Source organism: Trachypithecus francoisi, unplaced genomic scaffold, assembly GCF_009764315.1.
Source record: "Trachypithecus francoisi isolate TF-2019V2 unplaced genomic scaffold, Tfra_2.0 Lachesis_group18, whole genome shotgun sequence".
Classification (NCBI taxonomy): Eukaryota; Metazoa; Chordata; class Mammalia; order Primates; family Cercopithecidae; genus Trachypithecus; species Trachypithecus francoisi.
Genome location: NW_022681463.1, coordinates 560,263 through 585,279, shown reverse-complemented (window position 1 = coordinate 585,279; position 25,017 = coordinate 560,263). Strand labels below are relative to the sequence as shown.

Below are 25,017 nucleotides of genomic sequence, written 5' to 3'. Positions count from 1 at the left end.
TTAGTGTAAGTTTAAAATTTTAATATTTATAAATTTAAAAAATTTTACACGTGCCGAGTGGTAGCAGTGCTAACATTTTTGTGACCATTAAACCACAAACTCACTGCATAGAGCTTCTTTCTTTGTACAGAGAATCAAATCACAATACCAACATTTGCAATCTGTAATAATTTTATGTGGTAAAAGACACCACACCAGGAAGCCTGGGCTCAGAAAACACTTGAGGTCAGATCCCCAGTAGGTACATAGTGCAGATGCAGTATGTAATTTCAGGCTAGGAAAATTAGCTACTTGTATGTATCTGACAGTTCCTAATAGCTAAGAGGCCTAAGAATGCAGACTGGGGGGAAAAAAACAAACCAAAACCAAAATTAAAAAAAAAAAAAACACCTCTCCAATTGCTGGGAGGGCCTGGGAACAGGGAAATATCAAACCACAGTGGGAGAGGAGGGTAAAGACGTGAGCTTCACGCGGGTCATGGGCGAGCCACACCGCCCAACTCTTAGGAGGGAACTGCCACAGCCGACTTCAGCATTCCAGTCTTTACTAAGACTTCCCCATAGAGCGCTACAGCAGGAAACCGATTCTTCATTCACTCTCTTAAAACAGAATGAATGCCCAGTATGAAACTTCTATTTTTACTGAACCAAACATATTCTTTGGTGAACTATGTCATGGGTTCCCACTATAATCAACCAAGCATACTTCACATATTTTATATCTAAATGAAAATATGCTTAAAATGCAGCCGGAACCACGGCACTTCACATCAATCTGAGCTCAGCAATATGCCTAATTTGGACATTTTAATTTTAGAAAACGAATTTTTAAAAATTCTTAAATGCAGTGTTTTCAGAACATAGTTACCAAGTCGGAGAATAACCACTTACATTTAAAAAACAGTTTAACACATTATAATATCTTCAAATCAACAATGCTGTTTTGTGGGAAAGCTTACAGAAAATTATAATGTTAAACCTCATAGCCAAATCAGTTCCTTATTCTCTGGTCTGAAAAAATACAAACAAACCTTAAGAAGTCCTGAGGTTCCTTCTGACTTAAAAGGTTAATGTTTTATTCAGGAACCAATAATAACTCCTCATTAAAGACAACTCACTCAGTAAGGTCTACTGACAACCACCTCTAACAACAGAGGTGGCACACAGATAAAAATTATAACAGAGAAAAATATTATTTCAGGGTTCAGAATGATGTTGTATATTAGGAGACTCAAACTTGTAATCCTTGAAACTGACAGCTAGTTCCCTTCAATACTCGAGGGGTTCATAGAAGTATTAACAGAAATGGGAAACATGGTGATATTATAACTATAAAGACTTGACATTTTTGGTAAAAGAGAAAGTTCAAAGACAGTTAAGGGGAGTGTTAAATAATGCTGATGGGGGAAATTGTATAGAGAGTTGCTTTTCAAATGAAATTAATGGACAAGTAGTAGTAACCATCTCATCTGAATAGAGTAATGTAAATAATTAGATACACAGTTTACAATGAAATAAGACTAAATTCTTAAAATTAGTTCGAAAAAAACCTGCGGTTTGTTTACATTAAATGTCACACTTTACACCAGACAAAAACTCAATGCAGTGATGTTAACATGCGACTGTCTTCTAACAGAGATGGCCAGCCTATAAGACCCGAATAACGGTGTTGGAAAGGACACTGTCGAATACTGTCAGGTAGTGTTGCTACTGAGGCAGCCACCCATCCAGCATAAGGACCATAAAAGCAAATCAATCCTTTTAACAAAACAAGAACACAGTTACCGGTGCTACTACAGTAACAGACTGTGAAAGTACAAAGTCTTTCGTGATTGTGCCTTGGGAAATAAATGGGTCAAGGAAAAAGAGAAACAAAGAATGTATGGAAAACTAGAGGTTAAAGGATACTATACGAACAACAGAAATTTTATAAAACAAAAATCTAAAAATGAAATACTTGACAGTATCCCTTTGACATATATAAAAGAGGGTACAAATAATGTTTTTGTTTTAAAAAATGTTTTAACAACAGTCAGTTTTAACAGAAAAAAAATCAACTGACTAGATTTAAGCCAGTGTTCTTGAGACCCACTGGGCCAAGAGCATTAAAACAAAACAAGACAGGAGAAGTTAATAAACACGCTCAAGACAAAACTGGACAAAATAAAACACAAAGTGAACAAGCATCCAATCAGGCAAAGACGCACACAACCACCCGGAAAAGGTCTAGCCGTTGCAACTCAGTGGCATCCCCATCACCTAAAAAATGGTAGTGGCTTCTCCTCACCCCAGTGTGCCAACATTCAACATTCTGGTGATCTCGTTAAGTATTATTTGGTCCAATCTGAGGAAGGTCTTTTTAAAGTAAAACTAGTCTAATGAAATTAGACCTCAGGAATATGGAGGTGAGATTTTCTATTTTCAGTATTGTAATAGGATCTGGGCAAATTCTGCAAATATGTTGCCATCTGGATAAAAGTTGTTAAATATAGATGCCTTTTTCCTTACCAAGGCATTCCTTTCCCACTCATCTTTATTTTTAATACCTTGATTATAGTTTTGTCATGGCGCGTGGACCTGTCCAGTCAATGGTGTGTTTCAGTGCCCTTTGGTAAAGAGACTGTACTTAGCACACACAGATACACATGATTCACAGCAGCTGAGAAAGCCGGAGAGCGCTGGGACACACACCACCAAGAACAATGCAGAACAAACAGTTACTGCTGCATGTCACTTCAGGTTTTTTAAGGGAAAAAAAAACACCAAAAAATAAATGCATCAAAGTATTTTTTAAAATACAGAAACGTGTACTTCAGGATGACTGGTATTAGTTTCCTTCCTAGCAGTCTTTTCAAGATGTTTTTGCTTCCCCTTAATTGTGACTCAATGGTGATCAAATTGAGAGAAATGTAAGTTATGGCCCAAGGCCCTGCATTCACATCTACCTAACATCACATGCAGAGGTTGGATGTAATTTAGATGCTCCAGTTTTGTTAACTGTTAATAACACAGCATTATACAAAGCTTTGCACAGTATCACATGTAATGACATATATGCTATATGCAATCAGGGAGAAAAACTGTTTGCAGAGTGGTGTAGCAGATAGGTATCAGGAACACGGTGGAAGCAGAGTTTCATGCGTGCACCTGTGCCACAGTCCTCTACCTGTCACTGTGTTGTGAAAGTATTGCAATGAGTGGAGTTTCATATGCCTGCTGTGTATAAATTAGCTTTTATTTCCACAATGTAAGCTGGCACACTGAATTAGGGGAGCATGGCAGCTGTATAAAAATCCTGATTAAAAGATCAAACTAGAAGATCTAAAGTGAATTTTTAACCTCTGAAATTAAATTCACTGGCTCCCGTGACTGGAGAAGAATTATTGCCCCTAATGCCCCAACGTGCAATAGTCTGTGTGAATCAGTAATTCACATCCTTTAAAATAATTATTGCTTAAGCAAGCCATTTAGAATAGATATGGGCTATGTGGCTGGAGAGAAACACACTCAGAAAGTTAGACTAGACGGGAACAAGCCTTTCATTTCACTGATAAACCTACATAAATACACGATCGAAAGGGGCAACAGGTTCATAGCAGCTAACACCCTAAACCAACTCTGAATCATCAAGACGTGGTTTCTTACTAAAACAAATCAGCTGTTTTTGTACTTTCCTCTTAAAATTAAGGCAATGAAATGGCTACAGTTCCTAAGGTTATTTTTATAGAACAAAACTATACACGTATTTTCCTCCTCAAGTTCAGGCATCAGAGTATGATTAGTGACTTGTATCACACAAAACCTGCAACACTGGATTGATGGAAGAGAGACAGAGAGAAAAGAAAGAAAGAGAGACAGAAAGCAAGAAAAGCAAGCAAGCAAGAAAGCAAGCTAAGAAAGAGCCAACAAACCCCTGGTGATGTCTCCCCTTCCTGCTGAATTATAAACCCAATCATCGAAGGAGGAAAAGCTAGAAAGCGTTAAACCTCTGAAGAGTTTTCAATGTCTCTTTCATTGATTCAAAACTTTTGGGGTGACGGAAAGGAGAAGCTTATTAACATGAAGACTCCTGGGCCCAACAACCAGACATTAAGACTCTGAAGGTCTACAGATGGCGCTGGGCCTAAGAATCTACCTTTTCACCAGCTCCTCAAGTGATGCAGGTGATCTATGGAGATTTTGAGAAACACTACCTAGCATATATCCATTTCATATTTAATGACAAAAATTCTAAACTTTGGCTAGCCACCTATGTTAAAAGGAAAAAAGGCACTGCATATGTATTTCGTGGTGCCCATATCTGTTTGCACATATATGGAATTTCATTTTGAAAATTTTAAATCATCATTCAAAATCTAAAAGACAGATGTATGACAGATTGTGGCTAACACTTAACAGCAGAAGCTGATGCCAAGTTGACCTCTCCTGTTTCACTGTATTACATACATATCAAAGTTTCAGGCTCTCCAAAATCCAAAATGGCCAAATGAACTGAGGAATAGGACAAGACTCAAGTCAACTTTCAGCAATTCAGTGCACTTTGCAGAAAGGATCTAAAGCATGAAGTTATGTTGTTTATTTTACACAAAGGAGACCACCGACATTTGCCATAAATTCTTCTAAACTCTTTAAGAAGGCCATCTTCTGCTTCCGGTCCAGCGTGGGAGGAGTGCTGCTTGCAGTGAGCTTATTGAAGGCATCTGCTAATCTCTGGTAAATAACTGGGTCTTGCTGACTTGACAGTAATGTTTCGACCAGTTCAGAATATTCAGCCTATTGAAGAGATAAAGGAAACACAAGTATCCTCCTTAGAATATCATACAAGTAGATCATATCAGTTACTGGACTGTGGGGTTCCAAAAGGCAGGGGCACATTTTAAGAGTAGAGTAATTCAGCATTTAAGTACTACTGTTTGAAAACCTTTTACATGAATTAATTCATCTATCATTTACAACAATGCTTTGAGACCGGTACTGTTTCTGTTCCTATTCCTGAGGTGAAAGTTTCCACACTCCGTGAGGTGAAGTGATATGGCCCAGATCAAGCAAGAGTCCAGGCAATGTAGCCCCAAGACCCATGTGATAAATAACTTTGTTGTGCTACCTCTTCAAAGCACGTTATTCCTATTTATTTTGCATTTTACATATAATCTAAGTCTGCAATAGTTCCCCAGAGATTAATAGAGATATATTGTACACCCAGTTCTGAGGACAGCGGTGTGCACAAAGACAGGACAGGCAGGAGCCTTTTGGGAGGAGGGGGCGGAGAAATATATTCCAGCGCCTTCTCCAAGTGGAGCAGGGCACTCTGAAAGCTCCAAACCGGCATTGTGCCCAGCAGCTCTTAGAGAAAGGGCAGGAAAAGGACTTTAGTAAATACAGGAATATGGGAAATTTTCTTCTTCTTTTTTTTTTTTTTTTTTTTGAGACGGAGTCTGGCTCTGCCGCCCGGGCTGGAGTGCAGTGGCCGGATCTCGGCTCACTGCAAGCTCCGCCTCCCGGGTTCACGCCATTCTCCTGCCTCAGCCTCCCGAGTAGCTGGGACTACAGGCGCCGCCACCTCGCCCGGCTAGTTTTTTTGTAGTTTTTAGTAGAGACGGGGTTTCACCGTGTTAGCCAGGATGGTCTCGATCTCCTGACCTCGTGATCCGCCCGTCTCGGCCTCCCAAAGTGCTGGGATTACAGGCTTGAGCCACCGCGCCCGGCCAATTTTCTATTTTTAATACTCTATTGTAAAGGCTTAAAAAGTAAAGTGGAAGAAGGTTTAGGCTTAAGGGAAATTCAACCAGGACAGAGGTAAGCTCTCAAAAAAAGCTGGCCTGGAGGCCGGGCGCGGTGGCTCAAGCCTGTAATCCCAGCACTTTGGGGGTCCGAGGCGGGCAGATCACGAGGTCAGGATATAGAGACCATCCTGGCTAACACGGTGAAACCCCGTCTCTACTAAAAATACAAAAAAAATTAGCCAGGCGTAGTGGCGGCGCCTGTAGTCCCAGCTACTCGGGAGGCTGAGGCAGGAGAATGGCGTGAACCCGGGAGGCGGAGCTCGCAATGAGCGGACATCGCACCACTGCACTCCAGCCTGGGCGACAAAGTAAGACTCTGTCTAAAAAAAAAAAAAAAGCTGGCCTGGTCAGACATAGTGGCTCGGGCCTTTAATGCTAGCACTTTGGGAGGCTGAGGAGGGAGGACTGTTTGAGCCCAGGAATTTGAGACCAGCCTGGGCAACACAGTGAGATCCCACCTCTACAAAAAATTTAAAACTTAGGCAGTTGTGGTGGTGCACAGCTGTAGTCCCAGCTACCTGGGAGGCTGAAGTGGGAGGATCGCTTGAGCCCAGGAGGTTGAGGCTGCAGTGAGCCATGACTGCTCCACTGCACTACAGCCTGGGCAACAGAGTGGGATCCTGTCTCACTGCAACCTCTGCTTCCTGGGTTCAAGTGACCCTCCCACCTCAGCCTCCCAAGAGTCTGGGACTACAGGCATACACCACCAGCCTGGCTCATTTTTGTGTTTTTAGTAGAGACGGGGTTCTGCAATGTTAAGCAGGCTGGTCTCAAGCTCCCAGCCTCAATCGATCCACACACCTTGGTCTCCCAAAGTGCAAAAATTACAGGCATGAGCCACTGCGCCTGGCATGCTGTAATTTTTCACTGGCTTCTTGGGCTATCATGATAGACCAAAATGGTGAAACCAAACGTTAATTACATTTGGAAAAGGAGGGTAAGGTGCAGCATCCCAATCCCCAACCATGGAGCCAGAGCGGCACCCCTGACTACCCTATCCAAGGGACAGTCCTGTTCACAGGGACCGAGTATAATCTCCTATCATTTCCCTACTCATAAGAAATGGTAGAGGTGGCAAGGCGTGGGGCTCACACCTGTAATCCTAGGCACTTTGGGAGGCCGAGGCGGGTGGATTATTTCTTAAGTTCAGGAGTTCTATACAAGCCTGGGCAACATGGTGAAACTCCGTCTCTACAAAAAATTAGCCAGGTGTGGTGGTGCACACCTGTAGTCCCCGCTACTTGGGGAGCTGAGGCAGGAGGATCGCTTGAGGCCAGGAGGCCGAGGCTGGAGTGAGCAGTAATTGCACCAGTGCACTCCAGCCTGGGTAATAAAGTGTCTCAAAAAAAAAAAAAAAAAAAAAGCGAGATAGCAGAGCCTCTGGGGCGGGCAGCAGGAAAGGAAGGAGGGAGGGAGAAGGGGAAGGGAGGAAGGGAGGGAGGAAGAAAGAAAGAAAAGAAAGAGATAAAAGAAAAAAAGAGAGAGAGAAAGAAAAAAGAAACAAAGAAAAGAAGGAGGGAGAGAGGATCAGAATGTAATGGTTTAAATATATGCAGACAAGAAGACTACCTTGCTAGTAAGCAACAAGTATATGAAATGACAGAGAAAGGGCACAGAGTTGAGAGGGGTACCACCTGCAGGAAGTGGCAGCCTACCGCAGAGGGCAGGAAATAGAGCCCCAGAGCACTCAGCTTGGGGCACAGATGTTACAGGAAATCCAGAGAAAGGAGGTCTTTAAAATAGTATGGAAGACCTGCTCTAAACCCTTTTTAAAGATGGAAATAAAATGCCATAGCTTCTTGGCCATGCTGGGAGGTGTATATATACATATATGTGTGTATATATATGTGTGTGTATATGCATGGGAGAGGAAAATGGGATCTGAGGCAGCAAAATATTCAATATGGTCCTTTTCATAAATTTCACAGGCACCTATTCCATCAAAAGCAGGGAGACAGGGAAGCTAGCCTAACTCTTCTATTAACCCCATTATCAGTGATGCTTCAGAGTCTTTAAAAGATCAACTAAATGAAATAATATACTGTTTTCTATAATATGCAATAAAATACTGTCTTCCATACTGTCTGAAGGCAGACTCTTCCTTGTCTGCCATCTTGTTTCTCTTACAAAACCATGAATTCTTCACACACCCATTATGTATTCGTCATTCCTAGCACAGGCTTTGGGGCAGTGACCATTACAAAAGATGGTTCATAATGGTGGAGGACAAAAAATAAATGCTTTGAACTGTCAAACAGCTGTCAGATAAACACAAACTGACATGTGAAAGCTAATAAAGAAGCTAAGAAATATTGCCTCACTGAAACAGAACTGAGGCACTGAGTCACAGATCCCATAAGAAAGGGGGGATTAATGACCCACCATCTATCTCAACAATTTCTTTGCAAAACAGAATGAGAAGAGTCCCCTGAAAAGAGGCATGTCCAGTACCTGGTGCAAACACACCAACGTGTAGAAAGCTTCGCCAGCCGCAGTGGTCATCTCTGTGTTGTGCTTTTGCAAAACCAGCATATCAAAAACCAGCTGAAATTACATTAAGACTTATAAATAAAAATATAGGATGATCATATATCCTCCAGTCCCTCCCCAGTCCAAAAAAGAAAAAGAGAGGGTTGGTTGTTATTCTATTTATTAAATCAATCTGAAATTTTCCTTAATGTTTAAAAAAAAAAAAAGACATTGCAACTTGCTGTGGTATCTGAATAATCAACGATATCAAATTCCCTCAATATTTACCACATCAATCTTCAAGAACACAAAAAACAGTGGATGAGAATGTGTCCATGAAGAGTTGATCTCCAGGAAATAAGATCACAGTTTCCTCGCCCCCGAAAGAATGGAAGCGTCTCCTCATTTGAATGCAGAATTCTGTGTACCGACCACACTTTTGAAAGTGGATGATTTTCTGACCTACCACAGACATCTTACCTTCAGAAAGTGCCGTGTTGCTAGAAAAAGTGGTGAGTCTGTTTCTTGTGCTTTTGCACACTGTTCAGCTAACGGTGTCAGGGCCTCCAGGCAGAGCTGGCAAACCTCCGAACTCATTCTGATCATGAAGGTCAAAGAACAAACTCGATTGGATATATTCGATTTATAAAAGATAAAAAAAATTATAGCTAGTGTTAAATGGATGAGTGTTTCTAGAAATGAATACAGACACACAAGCAGAATCCTGGGCAATCTCTTCACGGAGTTATATAAGGAAAGAAGATTTCCAGTGTTCTTCAGATCGCCTGTAAGGGTTCTGGGGTGGAGCCTGGTGATGTACAGCTTGTTTCTGTTTATGATACATACAACTTACTAAAAAGTCATATTATTCTCTACAGTCACAGCTACGACCAGAGACCCAGCTCAACATTGCTAATGGGACCCTGATGAAGGGGTAACTCTGGAACCAGGGACCGAATGCCTCAGAGATCTGTGAAAGGACAGGACGAGGCAAACTCACGAAAGAAACAGAGCAGTTACAGAAGTGACAGGTTTTTGTTTTGTTTTGTTTTGTTTTGAGACAGAGTTTCGCTCTTGTTGCCCAGGCTGGAGGGCAATCGCGCAATCTCAGCTCACTGCAACCTCCGCCTCCCGGGTTCAAGCGATTCTCCTGCCTCAGCCTCCCAAGTGGCTGGGACTACAGGCACACACCACCACGCCTAGCTAATTTTTTGTATTTTTGTAGAGATGGGGTTTCACTATGTTGGCCAGGCTGGTCTCGAACTCCTGACCTCAGGTGATCCACCCGCCTTGGCCTCCCAAAGTGCTGGAATTACAGGTGTGAGCCACCGCGCCTGGCCCAGGTTTTTTTAAGAAATAAAATTGAACTACAAAAGAAAAACGAAAAATGTAAACTTAAAACACTTTTCTTTAAAGGAAGATCTTTTTCCCCAAATGACAAGTAACAATGATGTTCATTTAAAGGATATGATGTCATTCCTAATTCTAGGGAGTACATCAGACTTTTAAACAGATCCTCAGGAAGCTGTGGTATTTTTTCAGGAAAAATCTCACAGATAAATGTGATTAGTTTGTAGTATTGATTACAAAGGGTTGGAAACTGAAAAAGAAATATTAAATTATTTGGATGCTCATTAGTATCCAATTTTTATTTTCATCAATGCAATAAAGTAACTGACAAGCTTCTAAATATAATGATTTCTTTAAAACATGTAGAAGATATAGAAAACACGAAGACCAAACTAAATGTAAAAACAGGTACAAATAAAGGGCATATTTTAGTAACTACTATGAAACAAAGTAACAGACAGTCTAAACAATGATCTTCTAGATAGTTAATAAAAGCTAAGGTCAATTTCAGATATTCTATGTTTACCCTGAAAAAGTAAACAAGGCAGCCAGATTTAAAATTATTAAACAACCTGGGAGTAAAACCTTTTTTTAAATGTATTTCCATTCAAGCATGTTGAAAAAATTCAACGTTAATATAAATTGTAAAGACTATGCAGAGAGCAGAGTATTCGGTCTTTATGCTTCCAAAAACATTCTTCCAGTTGTACTATCCTAGAGAACTGAGGTAAAAGTAGGTAATATGGTTCAACCACACTTAAGAAAAATACACACTTAAATGTTTACTGGCTTGTTTAAACAAGCCCTACATGCAAATAAATATGAAGAGTTGACTCAACCTCCTCATCCTGCTGGCTGGCTGCTGCATGAATACCATGGATCATCAGCATTGTTTCCAATAGTTAGAGATGTTCTCAAGGAGGGAAGCACACGGTTCGACCCTGCTGTGCTGGCAATCTGACAGGACCCACTCTTCTCGTACGTACTCACCTTCTGGACACTTCTCAGCCTCTACTCTCTTACTTCCTCCTACTCTCCTTCCTTGTCTTTATCCCGTGTGTGTGTGCACGCACACAGGCACATACACAAAGTCCTCCTTTCCTTTCCACCCATGTCCTCATCCCCACCCTTATCCTGCTATGAGAACTCATGACAAGAGACCTCCCTCTAGGGTACTTAAAGATGGTAGAAAAATGTTGCCTCACCGCCACCACACCCTCAATATTAACTGGCAAAACCAAGGCATAACGTAGTCAGAATGTGCAAAAACTTTAAAACAGCATCAGTCTTGGATGCTTACCATCCCATTTTTACACGGTGCCCCTTGGAAAATGCCTTCCTTTGCTCAATCCTTTAACCTGACAATGATGTTCAGAAAGTATCAGAGGAAAACACTGAAACTTTTAACTTACTTTATTCCCTTAGTGACAAATTATGAGGTAATCAAAACTGCTAACAGAATGTCGTTTCTAAAAGGACAGGCTTCTTTCTGTGGCACTCCCTGACAAAACGAGTCACTAATGTGTGGGTGCCTGCAGGACTCTGGGGCAGAAACAGAGACTGAGTAAGGGCCCACGTTACTGAGAAGCACGCACAAGTAACCATTAATGAAAATGCAAAAACTGCATCTTCCTGTGCATTTAACAGATACAACTACTTAATTAAATCACAGACATATTCTTGTCTAAAGTATCTTTGAACTTCAATTACATATAGTTGTATGTTGACATTCAATTTCATTAATTACCTTCAAGAGATCCTGTGACATCAAAGGCAGAATGAGGTTTACTCCATACAACACAACATCTGCTGCTGACACAGATCTGTTTGCTGCTTGACCTGGCTCATGTCCTCTGAACACTTCATCTATGAAAATAAAAGGATGCAGGCTTATGGTGGTAACATCGATAAATCTTCCAAGTGTGTACTCTACCTTTATGAAAATAAACTCACCTCTAGAGGCTAAATAAATCAATGAGTGAATAATAGAGAATCTGATCTCGTCCTGCCCAGTCTCTGGCGAGGAGATGGAGGGGACAGCACACCCAGGGGTGAAAAAAAGGATCTGAGACCCCAGTCCCGTGTCATCCTTTTGAGTTTTATTAGGGGATATGAGTACTTGATACGGAAGTACTGGGGAGGTTAAGAGCAAGGGACAGTCTAGAAATAAAACTAATGCTTAATCAATGTTTTGAAATATAAAATCTACTGGCATAGTAGCCATAATATGAAACAATTTCTATAGAAATATCCATTTGATTTCAAGTGTGTATATTATTATTTCTATAAAAATATTTCTTAAAAATATTATTATTTCTAAGCTTAAAAGGAATGCAGGAAATACAGAAATTAAAATGTTACATAAAAAAGAAAGTAATTTTAAAAAGGACAACCAATATGACAAAGGTTATCATTCTTACTACATATGACTTATATCTAAATTAATGAGAATACTAAGACCTAAACAGATAAACTAACATCTCTAAACAAACATTTATCAAAGTCTTGACTCTAAAGGAAAACAGTCCATTCCAACTATTAATCAAGCAATACAAATGTTAAAAAGATACTACTTCTGATTCATTACATTAAAAATAATTTGTAAAAATGATAACATTTCATTGCTGGTAAGGATAAAATGTGGTTAACCTCAAAAGCAATATATTAAGACCATTTTGAGCATTCTATCTATTAAGGATATAATCAGAAATGCAGACAGCCTTGTCCACAGAAATGATCAGTGCATCACCATTTATAAGTGCAAAAAGGTAAATATTCCAGATGTCCAATATTAGGAAACAGGTTAAATTCCAAAATGTGGAATGCCACATAACCATTAAAAATATCATCACAGATTCTAATGACAAGGGAAAGGTTAACACTACATTAAACAAAATGACAGAATATAAAATTGAATTTAGTTCACAGCTTGCCAGGAGTAAAAGCAAAACAAAAGCAAGCTTGTCTTTAGAGCATGATCACAAAGAAAACGGAATAAAAATAACCAAAAAAGAAATTCCTAAAATGGAATGTACAGTTGACTCTGGATGGTGTCCAAAAGTAAGCATGATTTTTCTGTCTCTATATTGACAGTTTTTTTCTATTAAGGGCATATTTCTTATAACAACAACAAAAGATCAAATGAGGGGTATGTGTCTACTTAAAATCCACTTGTTAAGCCTAATGCTGAACTTCTCCCCTGGAATCTGAAAATAAGACAAATCTGGTAGTATGTCAGAAACAACTAGGAAATGTAGTCAAAATATAGATTTCTAGAGTTAGCAGGTCTGAGAAGGGGCCTGAGTGGGGGCATAGAATAAGAATCCAAGAAAATGATTATACTATGTCTAGAAATGAAAAATTTGAAACAATTAGCTGATTTATGATACACAGGGTAATCATGACAGTAAATCATCTAAACATATACATGTTTTATCTCTGAGTCTTAACATTTAGTTACAGATTTCTCTGGGTACAAGGTTCTTAGCCTGGGGTCCTGACACACCTGGAAAATTTATAGGTTTCCAAGAGTCCATGAACCAACTAATACTGTATTAGTAAGAGGTTAAGAATGCTGGGCACAGTGGCTCACACCTGTAATCCCAGCACTTTGCGAGGCTGAGGTGGGAGAATCATTTGAGCCTGAGGTTGAGGCTGCAAAGAGCTATGATCACGCCACTACACTCTAGCCTGGATGACAGAGGGAGATCCTGCCTCTCAAACAACAACAAGGAAAAAAAGAAAAAGTTAAGAACTCCTGGATTGGGCAGAAATGACCTGAAGAAAGTTAGAAAACTTGGGTGAGAGGCTGGGCCTAAAAACAGACCACAAAGAATTCACTGAGGAAAAGTGAATTTGTACAGTGCTTTTCAGACTATCTCATCTTGGTACCCCTAGTTAACTGCAAAAAAATAAAATAAAATAAACAGTAAACCTTCTACACTGTGAAGTTGATGGTACCTAGCTCAGGGCAGATACTAGAAAAACCATGGCCCAAGAATAAAAAAAAAGAAAAAGGAAAAAAAAAAAAAAACAACCATAGGCCAGTGAATAAGGAATATGAAAAAAATAAGGAAACAGAACAATCTCAAGGATTGGAATAAAAAAGTGGGTATTATAGCACCCAACTTAGAATCTTACAACAAGGAAGGAGCCAAAAATATCCACCACCCTATATGTCTGCACAACATATAACAGGAGAGACTAGATATGACTCATTTTTCTCTTATGAAACAGGATCCATTTTGTTTGAAGGCAAGGTGTGCAGTGGGATAGGAGGGGAGTGAACTCTACAGCACTGAAAACTACACAAATATATGAGGCTTAAATTACTGATCCGGGTCTTGCCTGTAACAGCAACTATCTTTCACCTATTGATTGTGACACACAATGCTAGGCACCAAAGACACTTGACAGCTGATCCTTCAAACACGCTGAAAGGTATTTATTATGATACCCATTTGACCAGCTAGTAAAGGCACAGGCAGACGAATCCACTCCCCCATCATCCTGTAGGTGAGACACTAGGCTAGGTCTTCAAAGTGTGGGCTGTGAACTCCACAGAGCAGTGCTTCCCATCCCAACAGGGCTTTCCAAGCTGCACTCCGGAAACTGCTAGGGTTTGCTGGGGTGGCCACCTTGGGGGACATGGGAAGAGACTGGCCTCTGGAGTCATAGGCTGGGATTTGAATCCCAGTCCTGGTTAAGTATCTGTGGCCAAGTGACTTAAGCTCTCTATGCCTCTGTTTCCTCATCTATAAAGTGAGAATAACACGGGACTCACTCCACACCACTGTGAAAGGTAAGAACAGTGCTTGGCATTTAGTAAGATGTGAATGAATGAGAGATACTGTTTCCATTATTCTCACAAGAGGAAAGCCAAGCAAGAGGGCTGCTGGTCCCCACCCTCGCTTCAACCACAGAGATCTCCTTTCTTTTATTCCACAAATCGAACGTCCTCATAAGATGTCTCTTATAGAAAACAATCCTTTGCTTTAATAAAAAGGAGGGTAACAACAAAGTTTAAAAACCATCACGTTACATTTTACCTGTATCACTGAAATCTATGAATTCTTTAGACAGCAGGTTAGTAAGAAGCTCCATAATGAGAAGCAGGTCTTGGTATTGCTCTTCTTCCGCTGTAACATCTATTCTTTGCCGTCCTAAATTATTCTTGGAATATACTTGCAACAAAGTAAGGCAGGCTTCGTATAAGTTCATAGCTTTGGACTGCAAAAAAAAAAAATGCACAAATTATGCTACTTGGTAGAATCTATTTGAGAAACAAACACTGGTATTAAAGAAATTTAAAAGTATATAAATTAACTGAATTCCAAGAGTAGCAATAATGCTTGCTTTAAACTACATTAAAACAATAATTATTTCTAAAAAGCATATATTAATATATTATTTTTAAAATTTTACCCCTTTTCTAACAAAATTTTAGGACAAAAATTTATATTCAGGTGCAGCAAACCACCGTGGCACACATATACCTATGTAACAAATCTGAACATTCTGCACATATATCCTGTTTCTTTTTACAAGATATAAAAAAAAAAAAAAATTATATTCAATCAACATGACTTTCTCAGAATTAGAAGTTCTTTTTAAAAATCTTTTTGAAAATCTTTTGGAGGAATAAAAATATTATTTAAGATAATACTAATCAAATTTGAAGTAAAGATCTATTATTTTATTACAGCTTTAAAAGTTTTAATCCTGAAGGGATAAAATTAGAAAGTGCTTACCTCTCCAAGATAGCATATCTGTTTATGTGCAACTTCAACAAAAACTTCTATAATAAGATTGACAGTCTCTGGGGTATTCTTGTAAACTTCCATCAACCCAATGCAATTGGTAAGGAAGTCCATTAAAAAATTAAACAGGATTGCTACGTTGTCAATCTGGGTAGCCTCAGCAATGCCACACAGGGCCTCCAGTGTGGCAGTGATTTCCTGCTTGACTTCCTCTTGCTGACACATCTGCTGGAAGTTTTCTTGGTTTATTACTCTTAAGAATCGCTGCTGAAGTGGCTGAAGAACCTGTAAAAATAAACCAGGAATTTTCTTAAAGCTCAGTTCACATGCTTTATTTCCTCTGCTTGGATAAATATTCACTTTCCAAAACATTTCTAATTGTTGGAGGCAGGACAAGCACATAAAGAATATCTAAACCAGACTTTACATATCCCATTTTGAGGGTCATCCTAACTTCCGGCTCATGTAAAGACAGAACACCCAAAGCATGGGACATAACTTTCTCCCTGCCACTCAAAGAATTCTGCCATTTCCCTCCATCTCCCTCCAAGTAATTAGCCAAAAAGGAAAAAACAAAGATAAACTTTATTTACAAAATCAGACAGCAAGCCACATTTGGCCTATGGGCTGCAGCCTGCCAACCTCTACAGAGTGAAGCCCAACACAAAGCTCTCGCCTGTTTTTTTTTCTTTTTCCCTTACCTAATTCCTCTTGGCACAGAACATAACTTCAGATCATCAGTCCTGCCCTGTATATAAGAGTACTCATATTCAAGAGGACAGTATCTTAATTCCACTTAAAGCTGTCAGTATGATAATACAATTGTTTAAAATAAAAATATTTAGTCAGTCTGGTTTCCCCTGGATTTGAAGTCACAAACAACTGCCTAATTCCAATACTGTGCCCCTTCTCAAACCCTAAGGGCCCTCTAGACACAAGCACTGCAGGCTGGCCACCTACACACACACTGGCAACTCTTGGTCCTTGATTTAAAGCCTATTAAAGCCTGTGGTCCCAGCACTTTGGGAGGCCGAGACGGGCGGATCACGAGGTCAGGAGATCGAGACCATCCTGGCTAACCCGGTGAAACCCCGTCTCTACTAGAAAATACAAAAAACTAGCCGGGCGAGGTGGCAGGTGCCTGTAGTCCCAGCTACTCGGGAGGCTGAGGCAGGAGAATGGTGTGAACCCGGGAGGCGGAGCTTGCAGTGAGCTGAGATCCAGCCACTGCGCTCCAGGCTGGGCCACAGAGCGAGACTCTGTCTCAAAAAAAAATAATAATAATGTGCCCATGGTTGTTATGGGTCAAACTGTGTCCTTCAAAAACTCATATGTGGAAATCCAAACCCCAGGACATGAACTTATTTGATAATAGAGTTGGCTGGACGTGGTGGCTCACGCCTGTAATCCCAACGTTTTGGAAGGTTGAGGTGGGTTGGATTACCTGAGGTCAGGAGACCAGCGTGGCCAACATGGCAAAACCGCATCTCTACTAAAAATACAAAAATTAGCCGGGCGTGGTGGTGGACACCTATAATCCCACCTACTCGGGAGGCTGAGACAGGAGAATTGCTTGATCCAGGAGGCAGAGGTTGCAGTAAGCCGAGATCACACCACTGCACTCCAGCCTGAGTGACAGAGCAAGACTCCATCTCAAAGAAAAAAAGAAGAAGAAAATAGGGTTGCCATAGATGTAATTAGTTCAGATGAGATCATACCAGAATAGGGTGGCCCTAATTCAATCTAACTGATATAGAAAGGGGAAGTGTGGGTGCAGACACACACAGCGAGAGCATGTGAAGATGAAGGCAGGGATCAGGGTGATGCATTTACAAATCAAGGAATGCCAAAGACTCCCAGCAAGCTACCAGAGGCTATAGGTTTTCCCATATAGCCTTCAGAAAGAACAACTCCCGCAGACACCTTATAGCTTGGACTTCCAGCCTCCAGAAGCAGGAGAAAACAAATTTCTATTGTGGTATTTTGTTACAGCAGCCCTAGGAAATGACTATCATGGTTAATCTGCATCTTATTCGAGACAGGAGAATGTTTCCCTGATCCCTAATGACGATTTAATAAGCCAGTCCATGCTCTCAATTGAGTTGGGAAAAATGTGCCTAAAATGCAGAACACTTGATAATATTCAATGTCATCACACACAGGCAGGTACAGACAAATTATAAGACAACATTTGTTAAATAAAAAGCTTCAAGCCATTCATTAGGAGAAAAAAGTATCAGAAAAGCTATGACTGGGCCAGGCACAGTGGCTGCTCACACCTGTAATCCCAGCACTCTGGGAGGCCAAGGCGGGCAGATTGCTTGAGGCCAGGAGTTTGAGACCAGCCTGGCCAACATGGCAAAATCCCGTTTCTACTAAAAATACAAAAATTAGCTGGGTATGGTGGCATGAGTCTGTAGTCCCAGTCACTTGGGAGGCTGAGGCAGGAGAACTGCTTGAACCCAGGAGGTGGAGGCTGCAATGAGCTGAGATTGCACCACTGCACGCCAGCCTGGGCAACAGAGTAAGACCCTGTCTCAAAAATAAAAATAAAAATAAAAAAAAAAGAAAAGCTATGACTGATATGTTTATGTCCCCAGAGACTCTTTTACGGCAATGCATAGATGAAGGAACTACAGAGTTACACAAAAGGGCGCAATCAGAATAGAAAGCACTGTTACCTCTGTCCAATACTGCTGTTTGGTTTCCGTGTCCATATGTGCAAAACCTCCTAACACTAGAGCCTTCATCAATGTCCTCTGCACAGGACTTGACAAGAAATTGAGAGGTGGGCTTCGGCTTGCAAACTGCTTAGCTAAGTTCCACCAGTTCTCACACTGAATTACTAAGTTTGCCCTACAGGTAGAAATATCAAAACATAAGATGTATTACTATATATACACATACACACAAAGAAAACAAAAATAAAAAATAGCTAGATTTAATTACTTTTAAAGCAAAGTACAGTAAACAGGATAGACTTTGAAGTCACACAGGCTTACATTCAAATCCCACTAGTTGTTTGCCGATGTGAAATTTATTTAACCTCTATCAATCATCACTTCTCTATAATCTGCAAAATAGGAATAGTAACCGTCTCACGGGGCTGAGACTGATATAATGATTAAACGAGATACTACCTATGACGTGCTTAGAAGAGTACATAGTAAATTTTAAGAATTCAATAAACCAGCCAGTTGACAATGGTAATAATAACAATGATATTCCTATACAGTAAGAACAACGAAAACATTTCTAGAATTGTTGTAGAAAGCACTAAAAATTTTACTTTCCAACATTAAATTTTAAATATCAGTATTTAATATTTAAAATGGAGATAAGATGTCTAAAAGAGCACATTCCACATAAAAGTGTCCGCAACACTATAAATTACTAATGTGTTACTCACAGGGCTTTGATACCAAATCCTGAAGGAGTCAATGTAATGCTCAATTATAAGAAGGGAAAGCTCTATTTGCATTTGTAATAATAGTGTGATATAGTTTTTAAAATGCACTATTCCAAAAATGTAGGCTCTAGCTAGAATTAGGACCGTGTAACCTTTGCCTGTTCAAAGGACTACACTAGGAAGGAAAAAAGAGTTTCTCACCGACACACATACACACACAGTCAGCCTCCAACAATGAGCTAACCTTTCTCTTCTTTCCACCAAAGTGACAAGGAGCTGCACAGTGTCATTTGCAAGGTCCTGCTCACTACTCCAGACCGAGAGGTTACTGATGACTTTTTGTAAGAGGTAGCCAATTATCCACTGAGAACCCTCTGTATCTGCTCCGAACGCTGTACTGAATGGCAGACTTATCTTAAGAGAGGAAACAAATTTTTTAAGGTAAGCAAGAAAGATCAACTCAAGAAAAAAAAAAAAAAAACAGAAAAATCAAACTGAAATCAGTATCTAATCTGAAGCAGTGCTTACTTCACATCAACTTTACAAGCAGGTACTCATTTTCACAGGTCAAAAAAAAAGACATCCTCAATCCACTCACATTTTCCAGTGTGATTTTCCCATCCATTTCTGTTATTCCCATAGTATTAAAAAACTAACATAATATTACACCAAATACAAAAAACCATAATCTATTCCTAAATAATAATCTTTATCTTCAATAGTGGTTAAAATAAACTAAATCAAGTGATGTGCTCTGAAACACACATTAAAACAGCATTCCAGTCATGTAATTCTCTTCAACATAGAAAATGTTGAACTGCTCTTAAACAGTTACATTTTGATGAAAAACCCACCAAGAAAAATGTTCCTGCTTCTATAACTGCCATCATCACAAATCCAAATGAAGTTTTAACAGTTTTACATTCTGACCTGATCATACAGTTTTTCATCCACCAGGAGATAAGTCTTTGCCCAGCGTTTTAAAAACCAAACAATATCTTTGCCCATCTGAGGACTTAGTAGATGAGTGAGATCTGCTCTTATTGCTCGAGATTCAACTTCTGAAACTCTGAGAATGGCAGACAACAGCCTGTAGGTATAAAACAGAAATCATTCATTCTTGGATTTATTTAGTGGTTGTCTAACTATTTTCTTCCTTAAAAGTCCTTTTTGGTCTTTCAATTATCTGAATTTAGGTCAGGCTATACTTGAAAATTTCATCAATAGAGTTTTAGACAAGTGTCCTATATTATTTCTGATCTTTCACGAAGCAGGAGACAAGATAAAGAAAGGAAGAGTCAACACTAAAGACGTCCTTCTGCTGAAGTTGTGACCACATGCAGGAATCTCAGCATTACTAGCTAAACAGAATTTTCAGATTCAAAACTTTCAGATTTTCAGGAGAAATACATCAAATTAAATCTTCAGAGTACATGCCAAATTCTTTTAGCATGTACTACTTAGCATCACTACTTAAAACTACCCTGGTTAGCATGGTTTGTGGTTTTATGTCATGATCATGTTATAGTACAAGATCTGGGTGTTATCTACAAAGTTTGAATATTGAGCCTTGTTTAAATCTAATCTAGTAAACTTGATTCTTCACGGTATTTTTAAATAAAACTCTCGCTAGAAAGATTACCTGTGTAAGTACACATATTGTCCTTTCCTACACTACATAATTCATATGGTCGTGTGGTGTCAATCACATAGCGTGACATGCAGACAAACAGAAATGTCTTTGTTGAGGAGGGCATATAATCAGAAGTGATATATATTTAACTTGACTTTAGCCAAAAGGCAAGGAAGCAAAGGATGTAACGGAAAGAACCCATTACACACCAAAAAATATCAGTGCTGAGAAAAGGATTCTAATCACTCAAATTCGGCTTATGCTCCTTTACTAGTGCTCTCAGGAAGCCTGAAATGATCTCATCATGAAATCATACAAACATGTTTCAGTTCTTTACCCCACCGTATGGCCCACTGTCACCACCCTCATCTTCCTGCAGCCTCCCTGGGGTCACTGCCCTTCCTCCCTTCATCTAGCCATCTGCCTCCTCTTTCCCAGTCTCTATAGCAGCATCCTCTTCTCCTGACCTCCTTCTTTAAATCAGGAGGGTTTTAAGGTTCCAGCCCAGAATCTCTTCTATTTTTTTCTTTTGGAGACAGAGTTGCTCTGTCACCCCGGCAGCAGTATGCTCAGACACAATCACGGTTCACTGCAGCTTTAACTTCCTGGGTTCGAGCGATCCTCCTGCCTGAGTCTCTCAAGTAGCTGGGACTACAGGCAAACACTACCACACCAGGCCGATTTACAAAATTTTTTTAAAGATGGGATTTCATCATGTCACTCAGGCTAGTCGTGAACTCCTGAGCTCAAGCAATCTTCCCACCTTGGCCTCCCAAAGTGTTGGGATTACAGGCATGAGCCACCATGCCCAGCCTTCTTCACTGCACACACACTTCCTATACCACCAGTGCTCAAACTTTAAACATTTTTTTTAGGGTGTATATGAACAACAACAAAACAAACCAACAAAACCCCAACAATCTCCCAATACAGTAATACATTTAAGTTGCAGATATGTCAAATTTTCTGGTAAGATTAAATCATTTTAAATATATATTCCAGTCTAACAAAATTCAAAATAAAATGGTTACATTAACACTTTACATTTATGCATTGGAGTTTTATTATCGTAATGTTCTGGTACCCACTATAATCCATTAAAAATGTAAACAAATTTTCCTTATTTTTATTTCAATTTCATTTTCCATAGAACATTATCCTAATATAATTTTTATGTTCCAGTATTTTATTCATCATACTACATACTCTGATACAAATGTCTACATATTGAAAGATAACTTTTAAACATTTTCAATGACCATAAGACCGTAAGTGTTTAAAAATGTCTTCTGGATTGAGTTATCATTATGATACTTAAAACTAGACAACTGAGCAAAACAATATAAATTTAAATAAATTATTAAACACAAACACAAACATAAAAGTGTATGCATCTCTTAGTGTGATTAACTTGGTAGGGTTCTTTCCCCACTTAGTTCATGTATCTTTGAATGAACATCACCTATTGCCAGATGAGCGGGTTCAGCATGATTTGATTCCTATTTTTCCTTTTGATATAAGTACTGAGAAAACTTCATATAAGTAGAACCTATTTTTAAAATAGCAGAATCACCCAATTATTTGTATTTCTTCCAAGTTATATGCCAAAAATCACAGCGATCTACCAACAAAAATTATTTTTAATAATCTCTTAGTTGATGTGATTAGGTCCTCTTCATGTTATTTTATGCAAAGGGCTGAAACCTGCCAACTGTCCACTCACTAGTGACTCAGTCACTTAGTGCCACACTGTTTGCAACCGTCCCTCTCCTTGGTAGGGTTTTACATGCCTGCCAATCCACACGTTCAGAGGTAGAAGTGAGAACTTTGGCCTTTCTTTTGTAAAGTGGAAGAAACATCAATGAAAGAGCCACTCAGCCTGAGTCAGGCAGGTCCAGGGGAGGCGCCCAGGAGCCTTTCTTCTACCTCAGAAGTACCTCATAACCCAAGAACCTTTCTCCATCTTCATTCCAAGACTACTAAGGAAAATGCTTCCTAACTTGCCTTGCCACCCTTTAAACTGATCACCCATGGAATAGTATCTCTAAAATAATTTGATCACTTCACTTCTCGGCTGTAAATCCTTGTCAGTACTTCTCCTCCCACTTTATCAGCCCCACCCACAGCATCCTCCCTGCCTCTCCACCCTCATCCCCTACCAAGGCCATCACCCTGCCCTCCTGGGTCACACACCAGCTACACCTAAGTTCCTCTCACTTGAGCAGGGCTCTCTTACTGTCAGAGGCATCGAACCAGACGGACTCCATCTTGAGTGAGGGCTAGGAAATGACGCTGGGACCTGATGGGCTGCATTCCCAGAAAGTCAAGCACTCCCTATTCTCTAGATGTTTACAGTGAAGGGAACAAATTAGTAAGATTTACTAAACAGACCCAGACTTGGGAGTGTCCAGATATTCTGACATCTGTAGAACAAAAGCATTCCTAATATTGCTTAAAAGACAGCAGTACTGATTCTTGCAAAATACAGTAATTAAGAAAATTAATCCTTTATCACAAACTCTTGTAGCAAAGCACATTGCCCCATGATCTTTTTTGATTATTTACACACACACACACACACACAAGAATTGTGCCTATGGTGGACGCGTTCCTCCTCTTATTTTCTTATTTCTTATGTTCAGGAACTTCCTGCTTTGTCTGTGGAGTAGCCATTCTTTTATTCCTTTACTTTCTTAATAAACTTGCTTTCACTTTACTCTATGGACTCGCCCTGAATTCTTTCTTGCGCAAGATCCGAGAACCCTCAGGGGACCCCTTTCCAGTAACATCGCTGCTCATGCTATTGTCACTGCCTGAAGTACTCTTATGTTTCAAGAAGCCACCTCTGGTTCTCCTCTGCCCATAGATCAGGGGAACCAGGAGCTCCTGTAACACCCATACACACTTCTAACTGTACCCTCAGATGCTGGCACGCAGGGGAGTTGAAATCCAGCTGATAAAAACATCAAAATATTTTTAAATTCTTGATATTCCAAGATTAATACCCCATTCCTACTTCAATTTCTTAAAGCACTGTATCTACAAATATATTCCAAACAGCACTCAGTTTCTCATATTTTCCAAGTCAATCCTAGATTACATTTGTACGTCATAAATCCAAAGTCAACACAATAAATCAAACAGAGCTTTCTTTAACTTCTCACAACCTCCAGTATAGGTCTGAGCCACCATCATCTTTCTCTTGGATTACTGCAATTTGTCTCCTAACTGGTCTCCTGGCTTCCATCACTTACTCTCAGGTTTTTTTTGCATTTTTTTTCTTGAGACAGGGTCTTGCTGTGTCGCCCAGGATGGAGGGCAGTGGTGCGATCTCAGTTCACTGCAACCTCCGCCTCCCAGGTTCAAGCGATTATTGTGCCTCACCCTCCTGACTAGCTGGGACTACAGGAGGCGAGCACCACGATGCCCGGCTAATTTTGTGCATTTAGTAGAGACGGGGTTTCAACATTGCCCCGTCTGGTCTTGAACTTCTGAGCTAGGGCAATCTGCCCACGATGGCCTCCCAAAGTGCTAGGAATCCAAGCGTGAGCCACGGTGCCCAGCCTCCATCATTTACTCTCAATGCAGCAGAGTAAACTTCTTAACATTTAAGTTACTCTTCTGCTCAAAACCCTACAATGGCATGCCGCTTCATTCAGAATAAAAATCAAAGATGTTACAAAGGCCGAAGACTTTATCTGTTTTCCTTCTATTTTCCTAACTCCATCTCCTACAAAATTCCACCTCACTCTGCTCAACCCACCACGGCACTCTTGCTGTTCTTGAACGTGCCAGGCAGGCCCAGGGCCTTTGTATTCACTGTCTATTTTGCTTGGAATGCTCTCCCCGCAGACACCTTCATGGCCTCCCTTACCAGCCTCAGATCTCTGTTCCCATCACCTTCTAAATAAAGCCAACACTGACCACACTAATGACAGCTACAACAAGCCCTACTGATACCCACTCTAGCTTTTTACCTGTCACATTTGTTGTCTTCTAACAGACTACATAATTTACTTATTTATTCTCTCTCCTTTACAAAGAGCTTTAAAAGAGGAGTGATTTCTATCTGTTTTGTTCAAATACCCAAAGGCTCCCTGTTACGTAGTCAATAATTATTTCTCAAATGATACCTGTTTTAAGAAATGTGAGCTGCTTTTTTAGTGGAACAAAAAACGTTTCTACCATATAACATTAAATTTCATATTAATTCTTTGGATTAAAAATGTGGTGAGTTTTTTTTTTGGTCCCAATCCTCCATAGTCTGTGCTCTCAGATACCAAAATGTGTCGCTCCCACACTAACACCTGGGACTGACAAAAATTGAAAAAGCACTTAAAATACAAGGAAAGCACTCCTAATGCTACTGCCCAAGCAAGCAATACAACAAAGAATATATAATATGACAGCACCCTGAAATGAACTGCTTTTTAAATTAACATTCACCACCAACCAAACCACAGCAAAGCACTGATTTCCAGAGACGCTAAATCTAATAACTATAGTAATCCTAAAATGAAGCTGTAACTTTTTCAATAAAGTATGATTTTATTTCAAACAAGACAATGCAACAATAAAGGAAATAAATTTCCCAACATATCCTTGGTTATCAGCT

General features: G+C 39.9%; 1 protein-coding gene across 8 annotated transcripts in view; it reads right to left on the bottom strand.

Annotated features, from left to right (window-relative positions):
• Positions 1 to 25,017, bottom strand: part of XPO4 (exportin 4) — a 117,480-nt gene continuing 92,463 nt past the window's right edge. For 6 of the 8 annotated variants that reach the window (XM_033177014.1, XM_033177018.1, XM_033177013.1 and 3 more), the window contains 10 exons: positions 19,700 to 19,859; positions 19,014 to 19,183; positions 18,042 to 18,216; positions 15,352 to 15,645; positions 14,650 to 14,830; positions 11,349 to 11,467; positions 9,721 to 9,851; positions 8,732 to 8,849; positions 8,234 to 8,326; positions 1 to 4,772 (listed from right to left, as the gene is read on the bottom strand). In XM_033177014.1, the coding sequence (XP_033032905.1) occupies positions 4,575 to 4,772; positions 8,234 to 8,326; positions 8,732 to 8,849; positions 9,721 to 9,851; positions 11,349 to 11,467; positions 14,650 to 14,830; positions 15,352 to 15,645; positions 18,042 to 18,216; positions 19,014 to 19,183; positions 19,700 to 19,859 (1,639 nt within the window). In that variant the 3' untranslated portion in view covers positions 1 to 4,574. Of the gene's footprint in view, positions 4,773 to 8,233; positions 8,327 to 8,731; positions 8,850 to 9,720; positions 9,852 to 9,913; positions 11,144 to 11,348; positions 11,468 to 14,649; positions 14,831 to 15,351; positions 15,646 to 18,041; positions 18,217 to 19,013; positions 19,184 to 19,699; positions 19,860 to 25,017 lie in introns of those variants that run through there. The other 2 variants (XR_004428872.1, XM_033177017.1) reach the window with 2 other exon arrangements.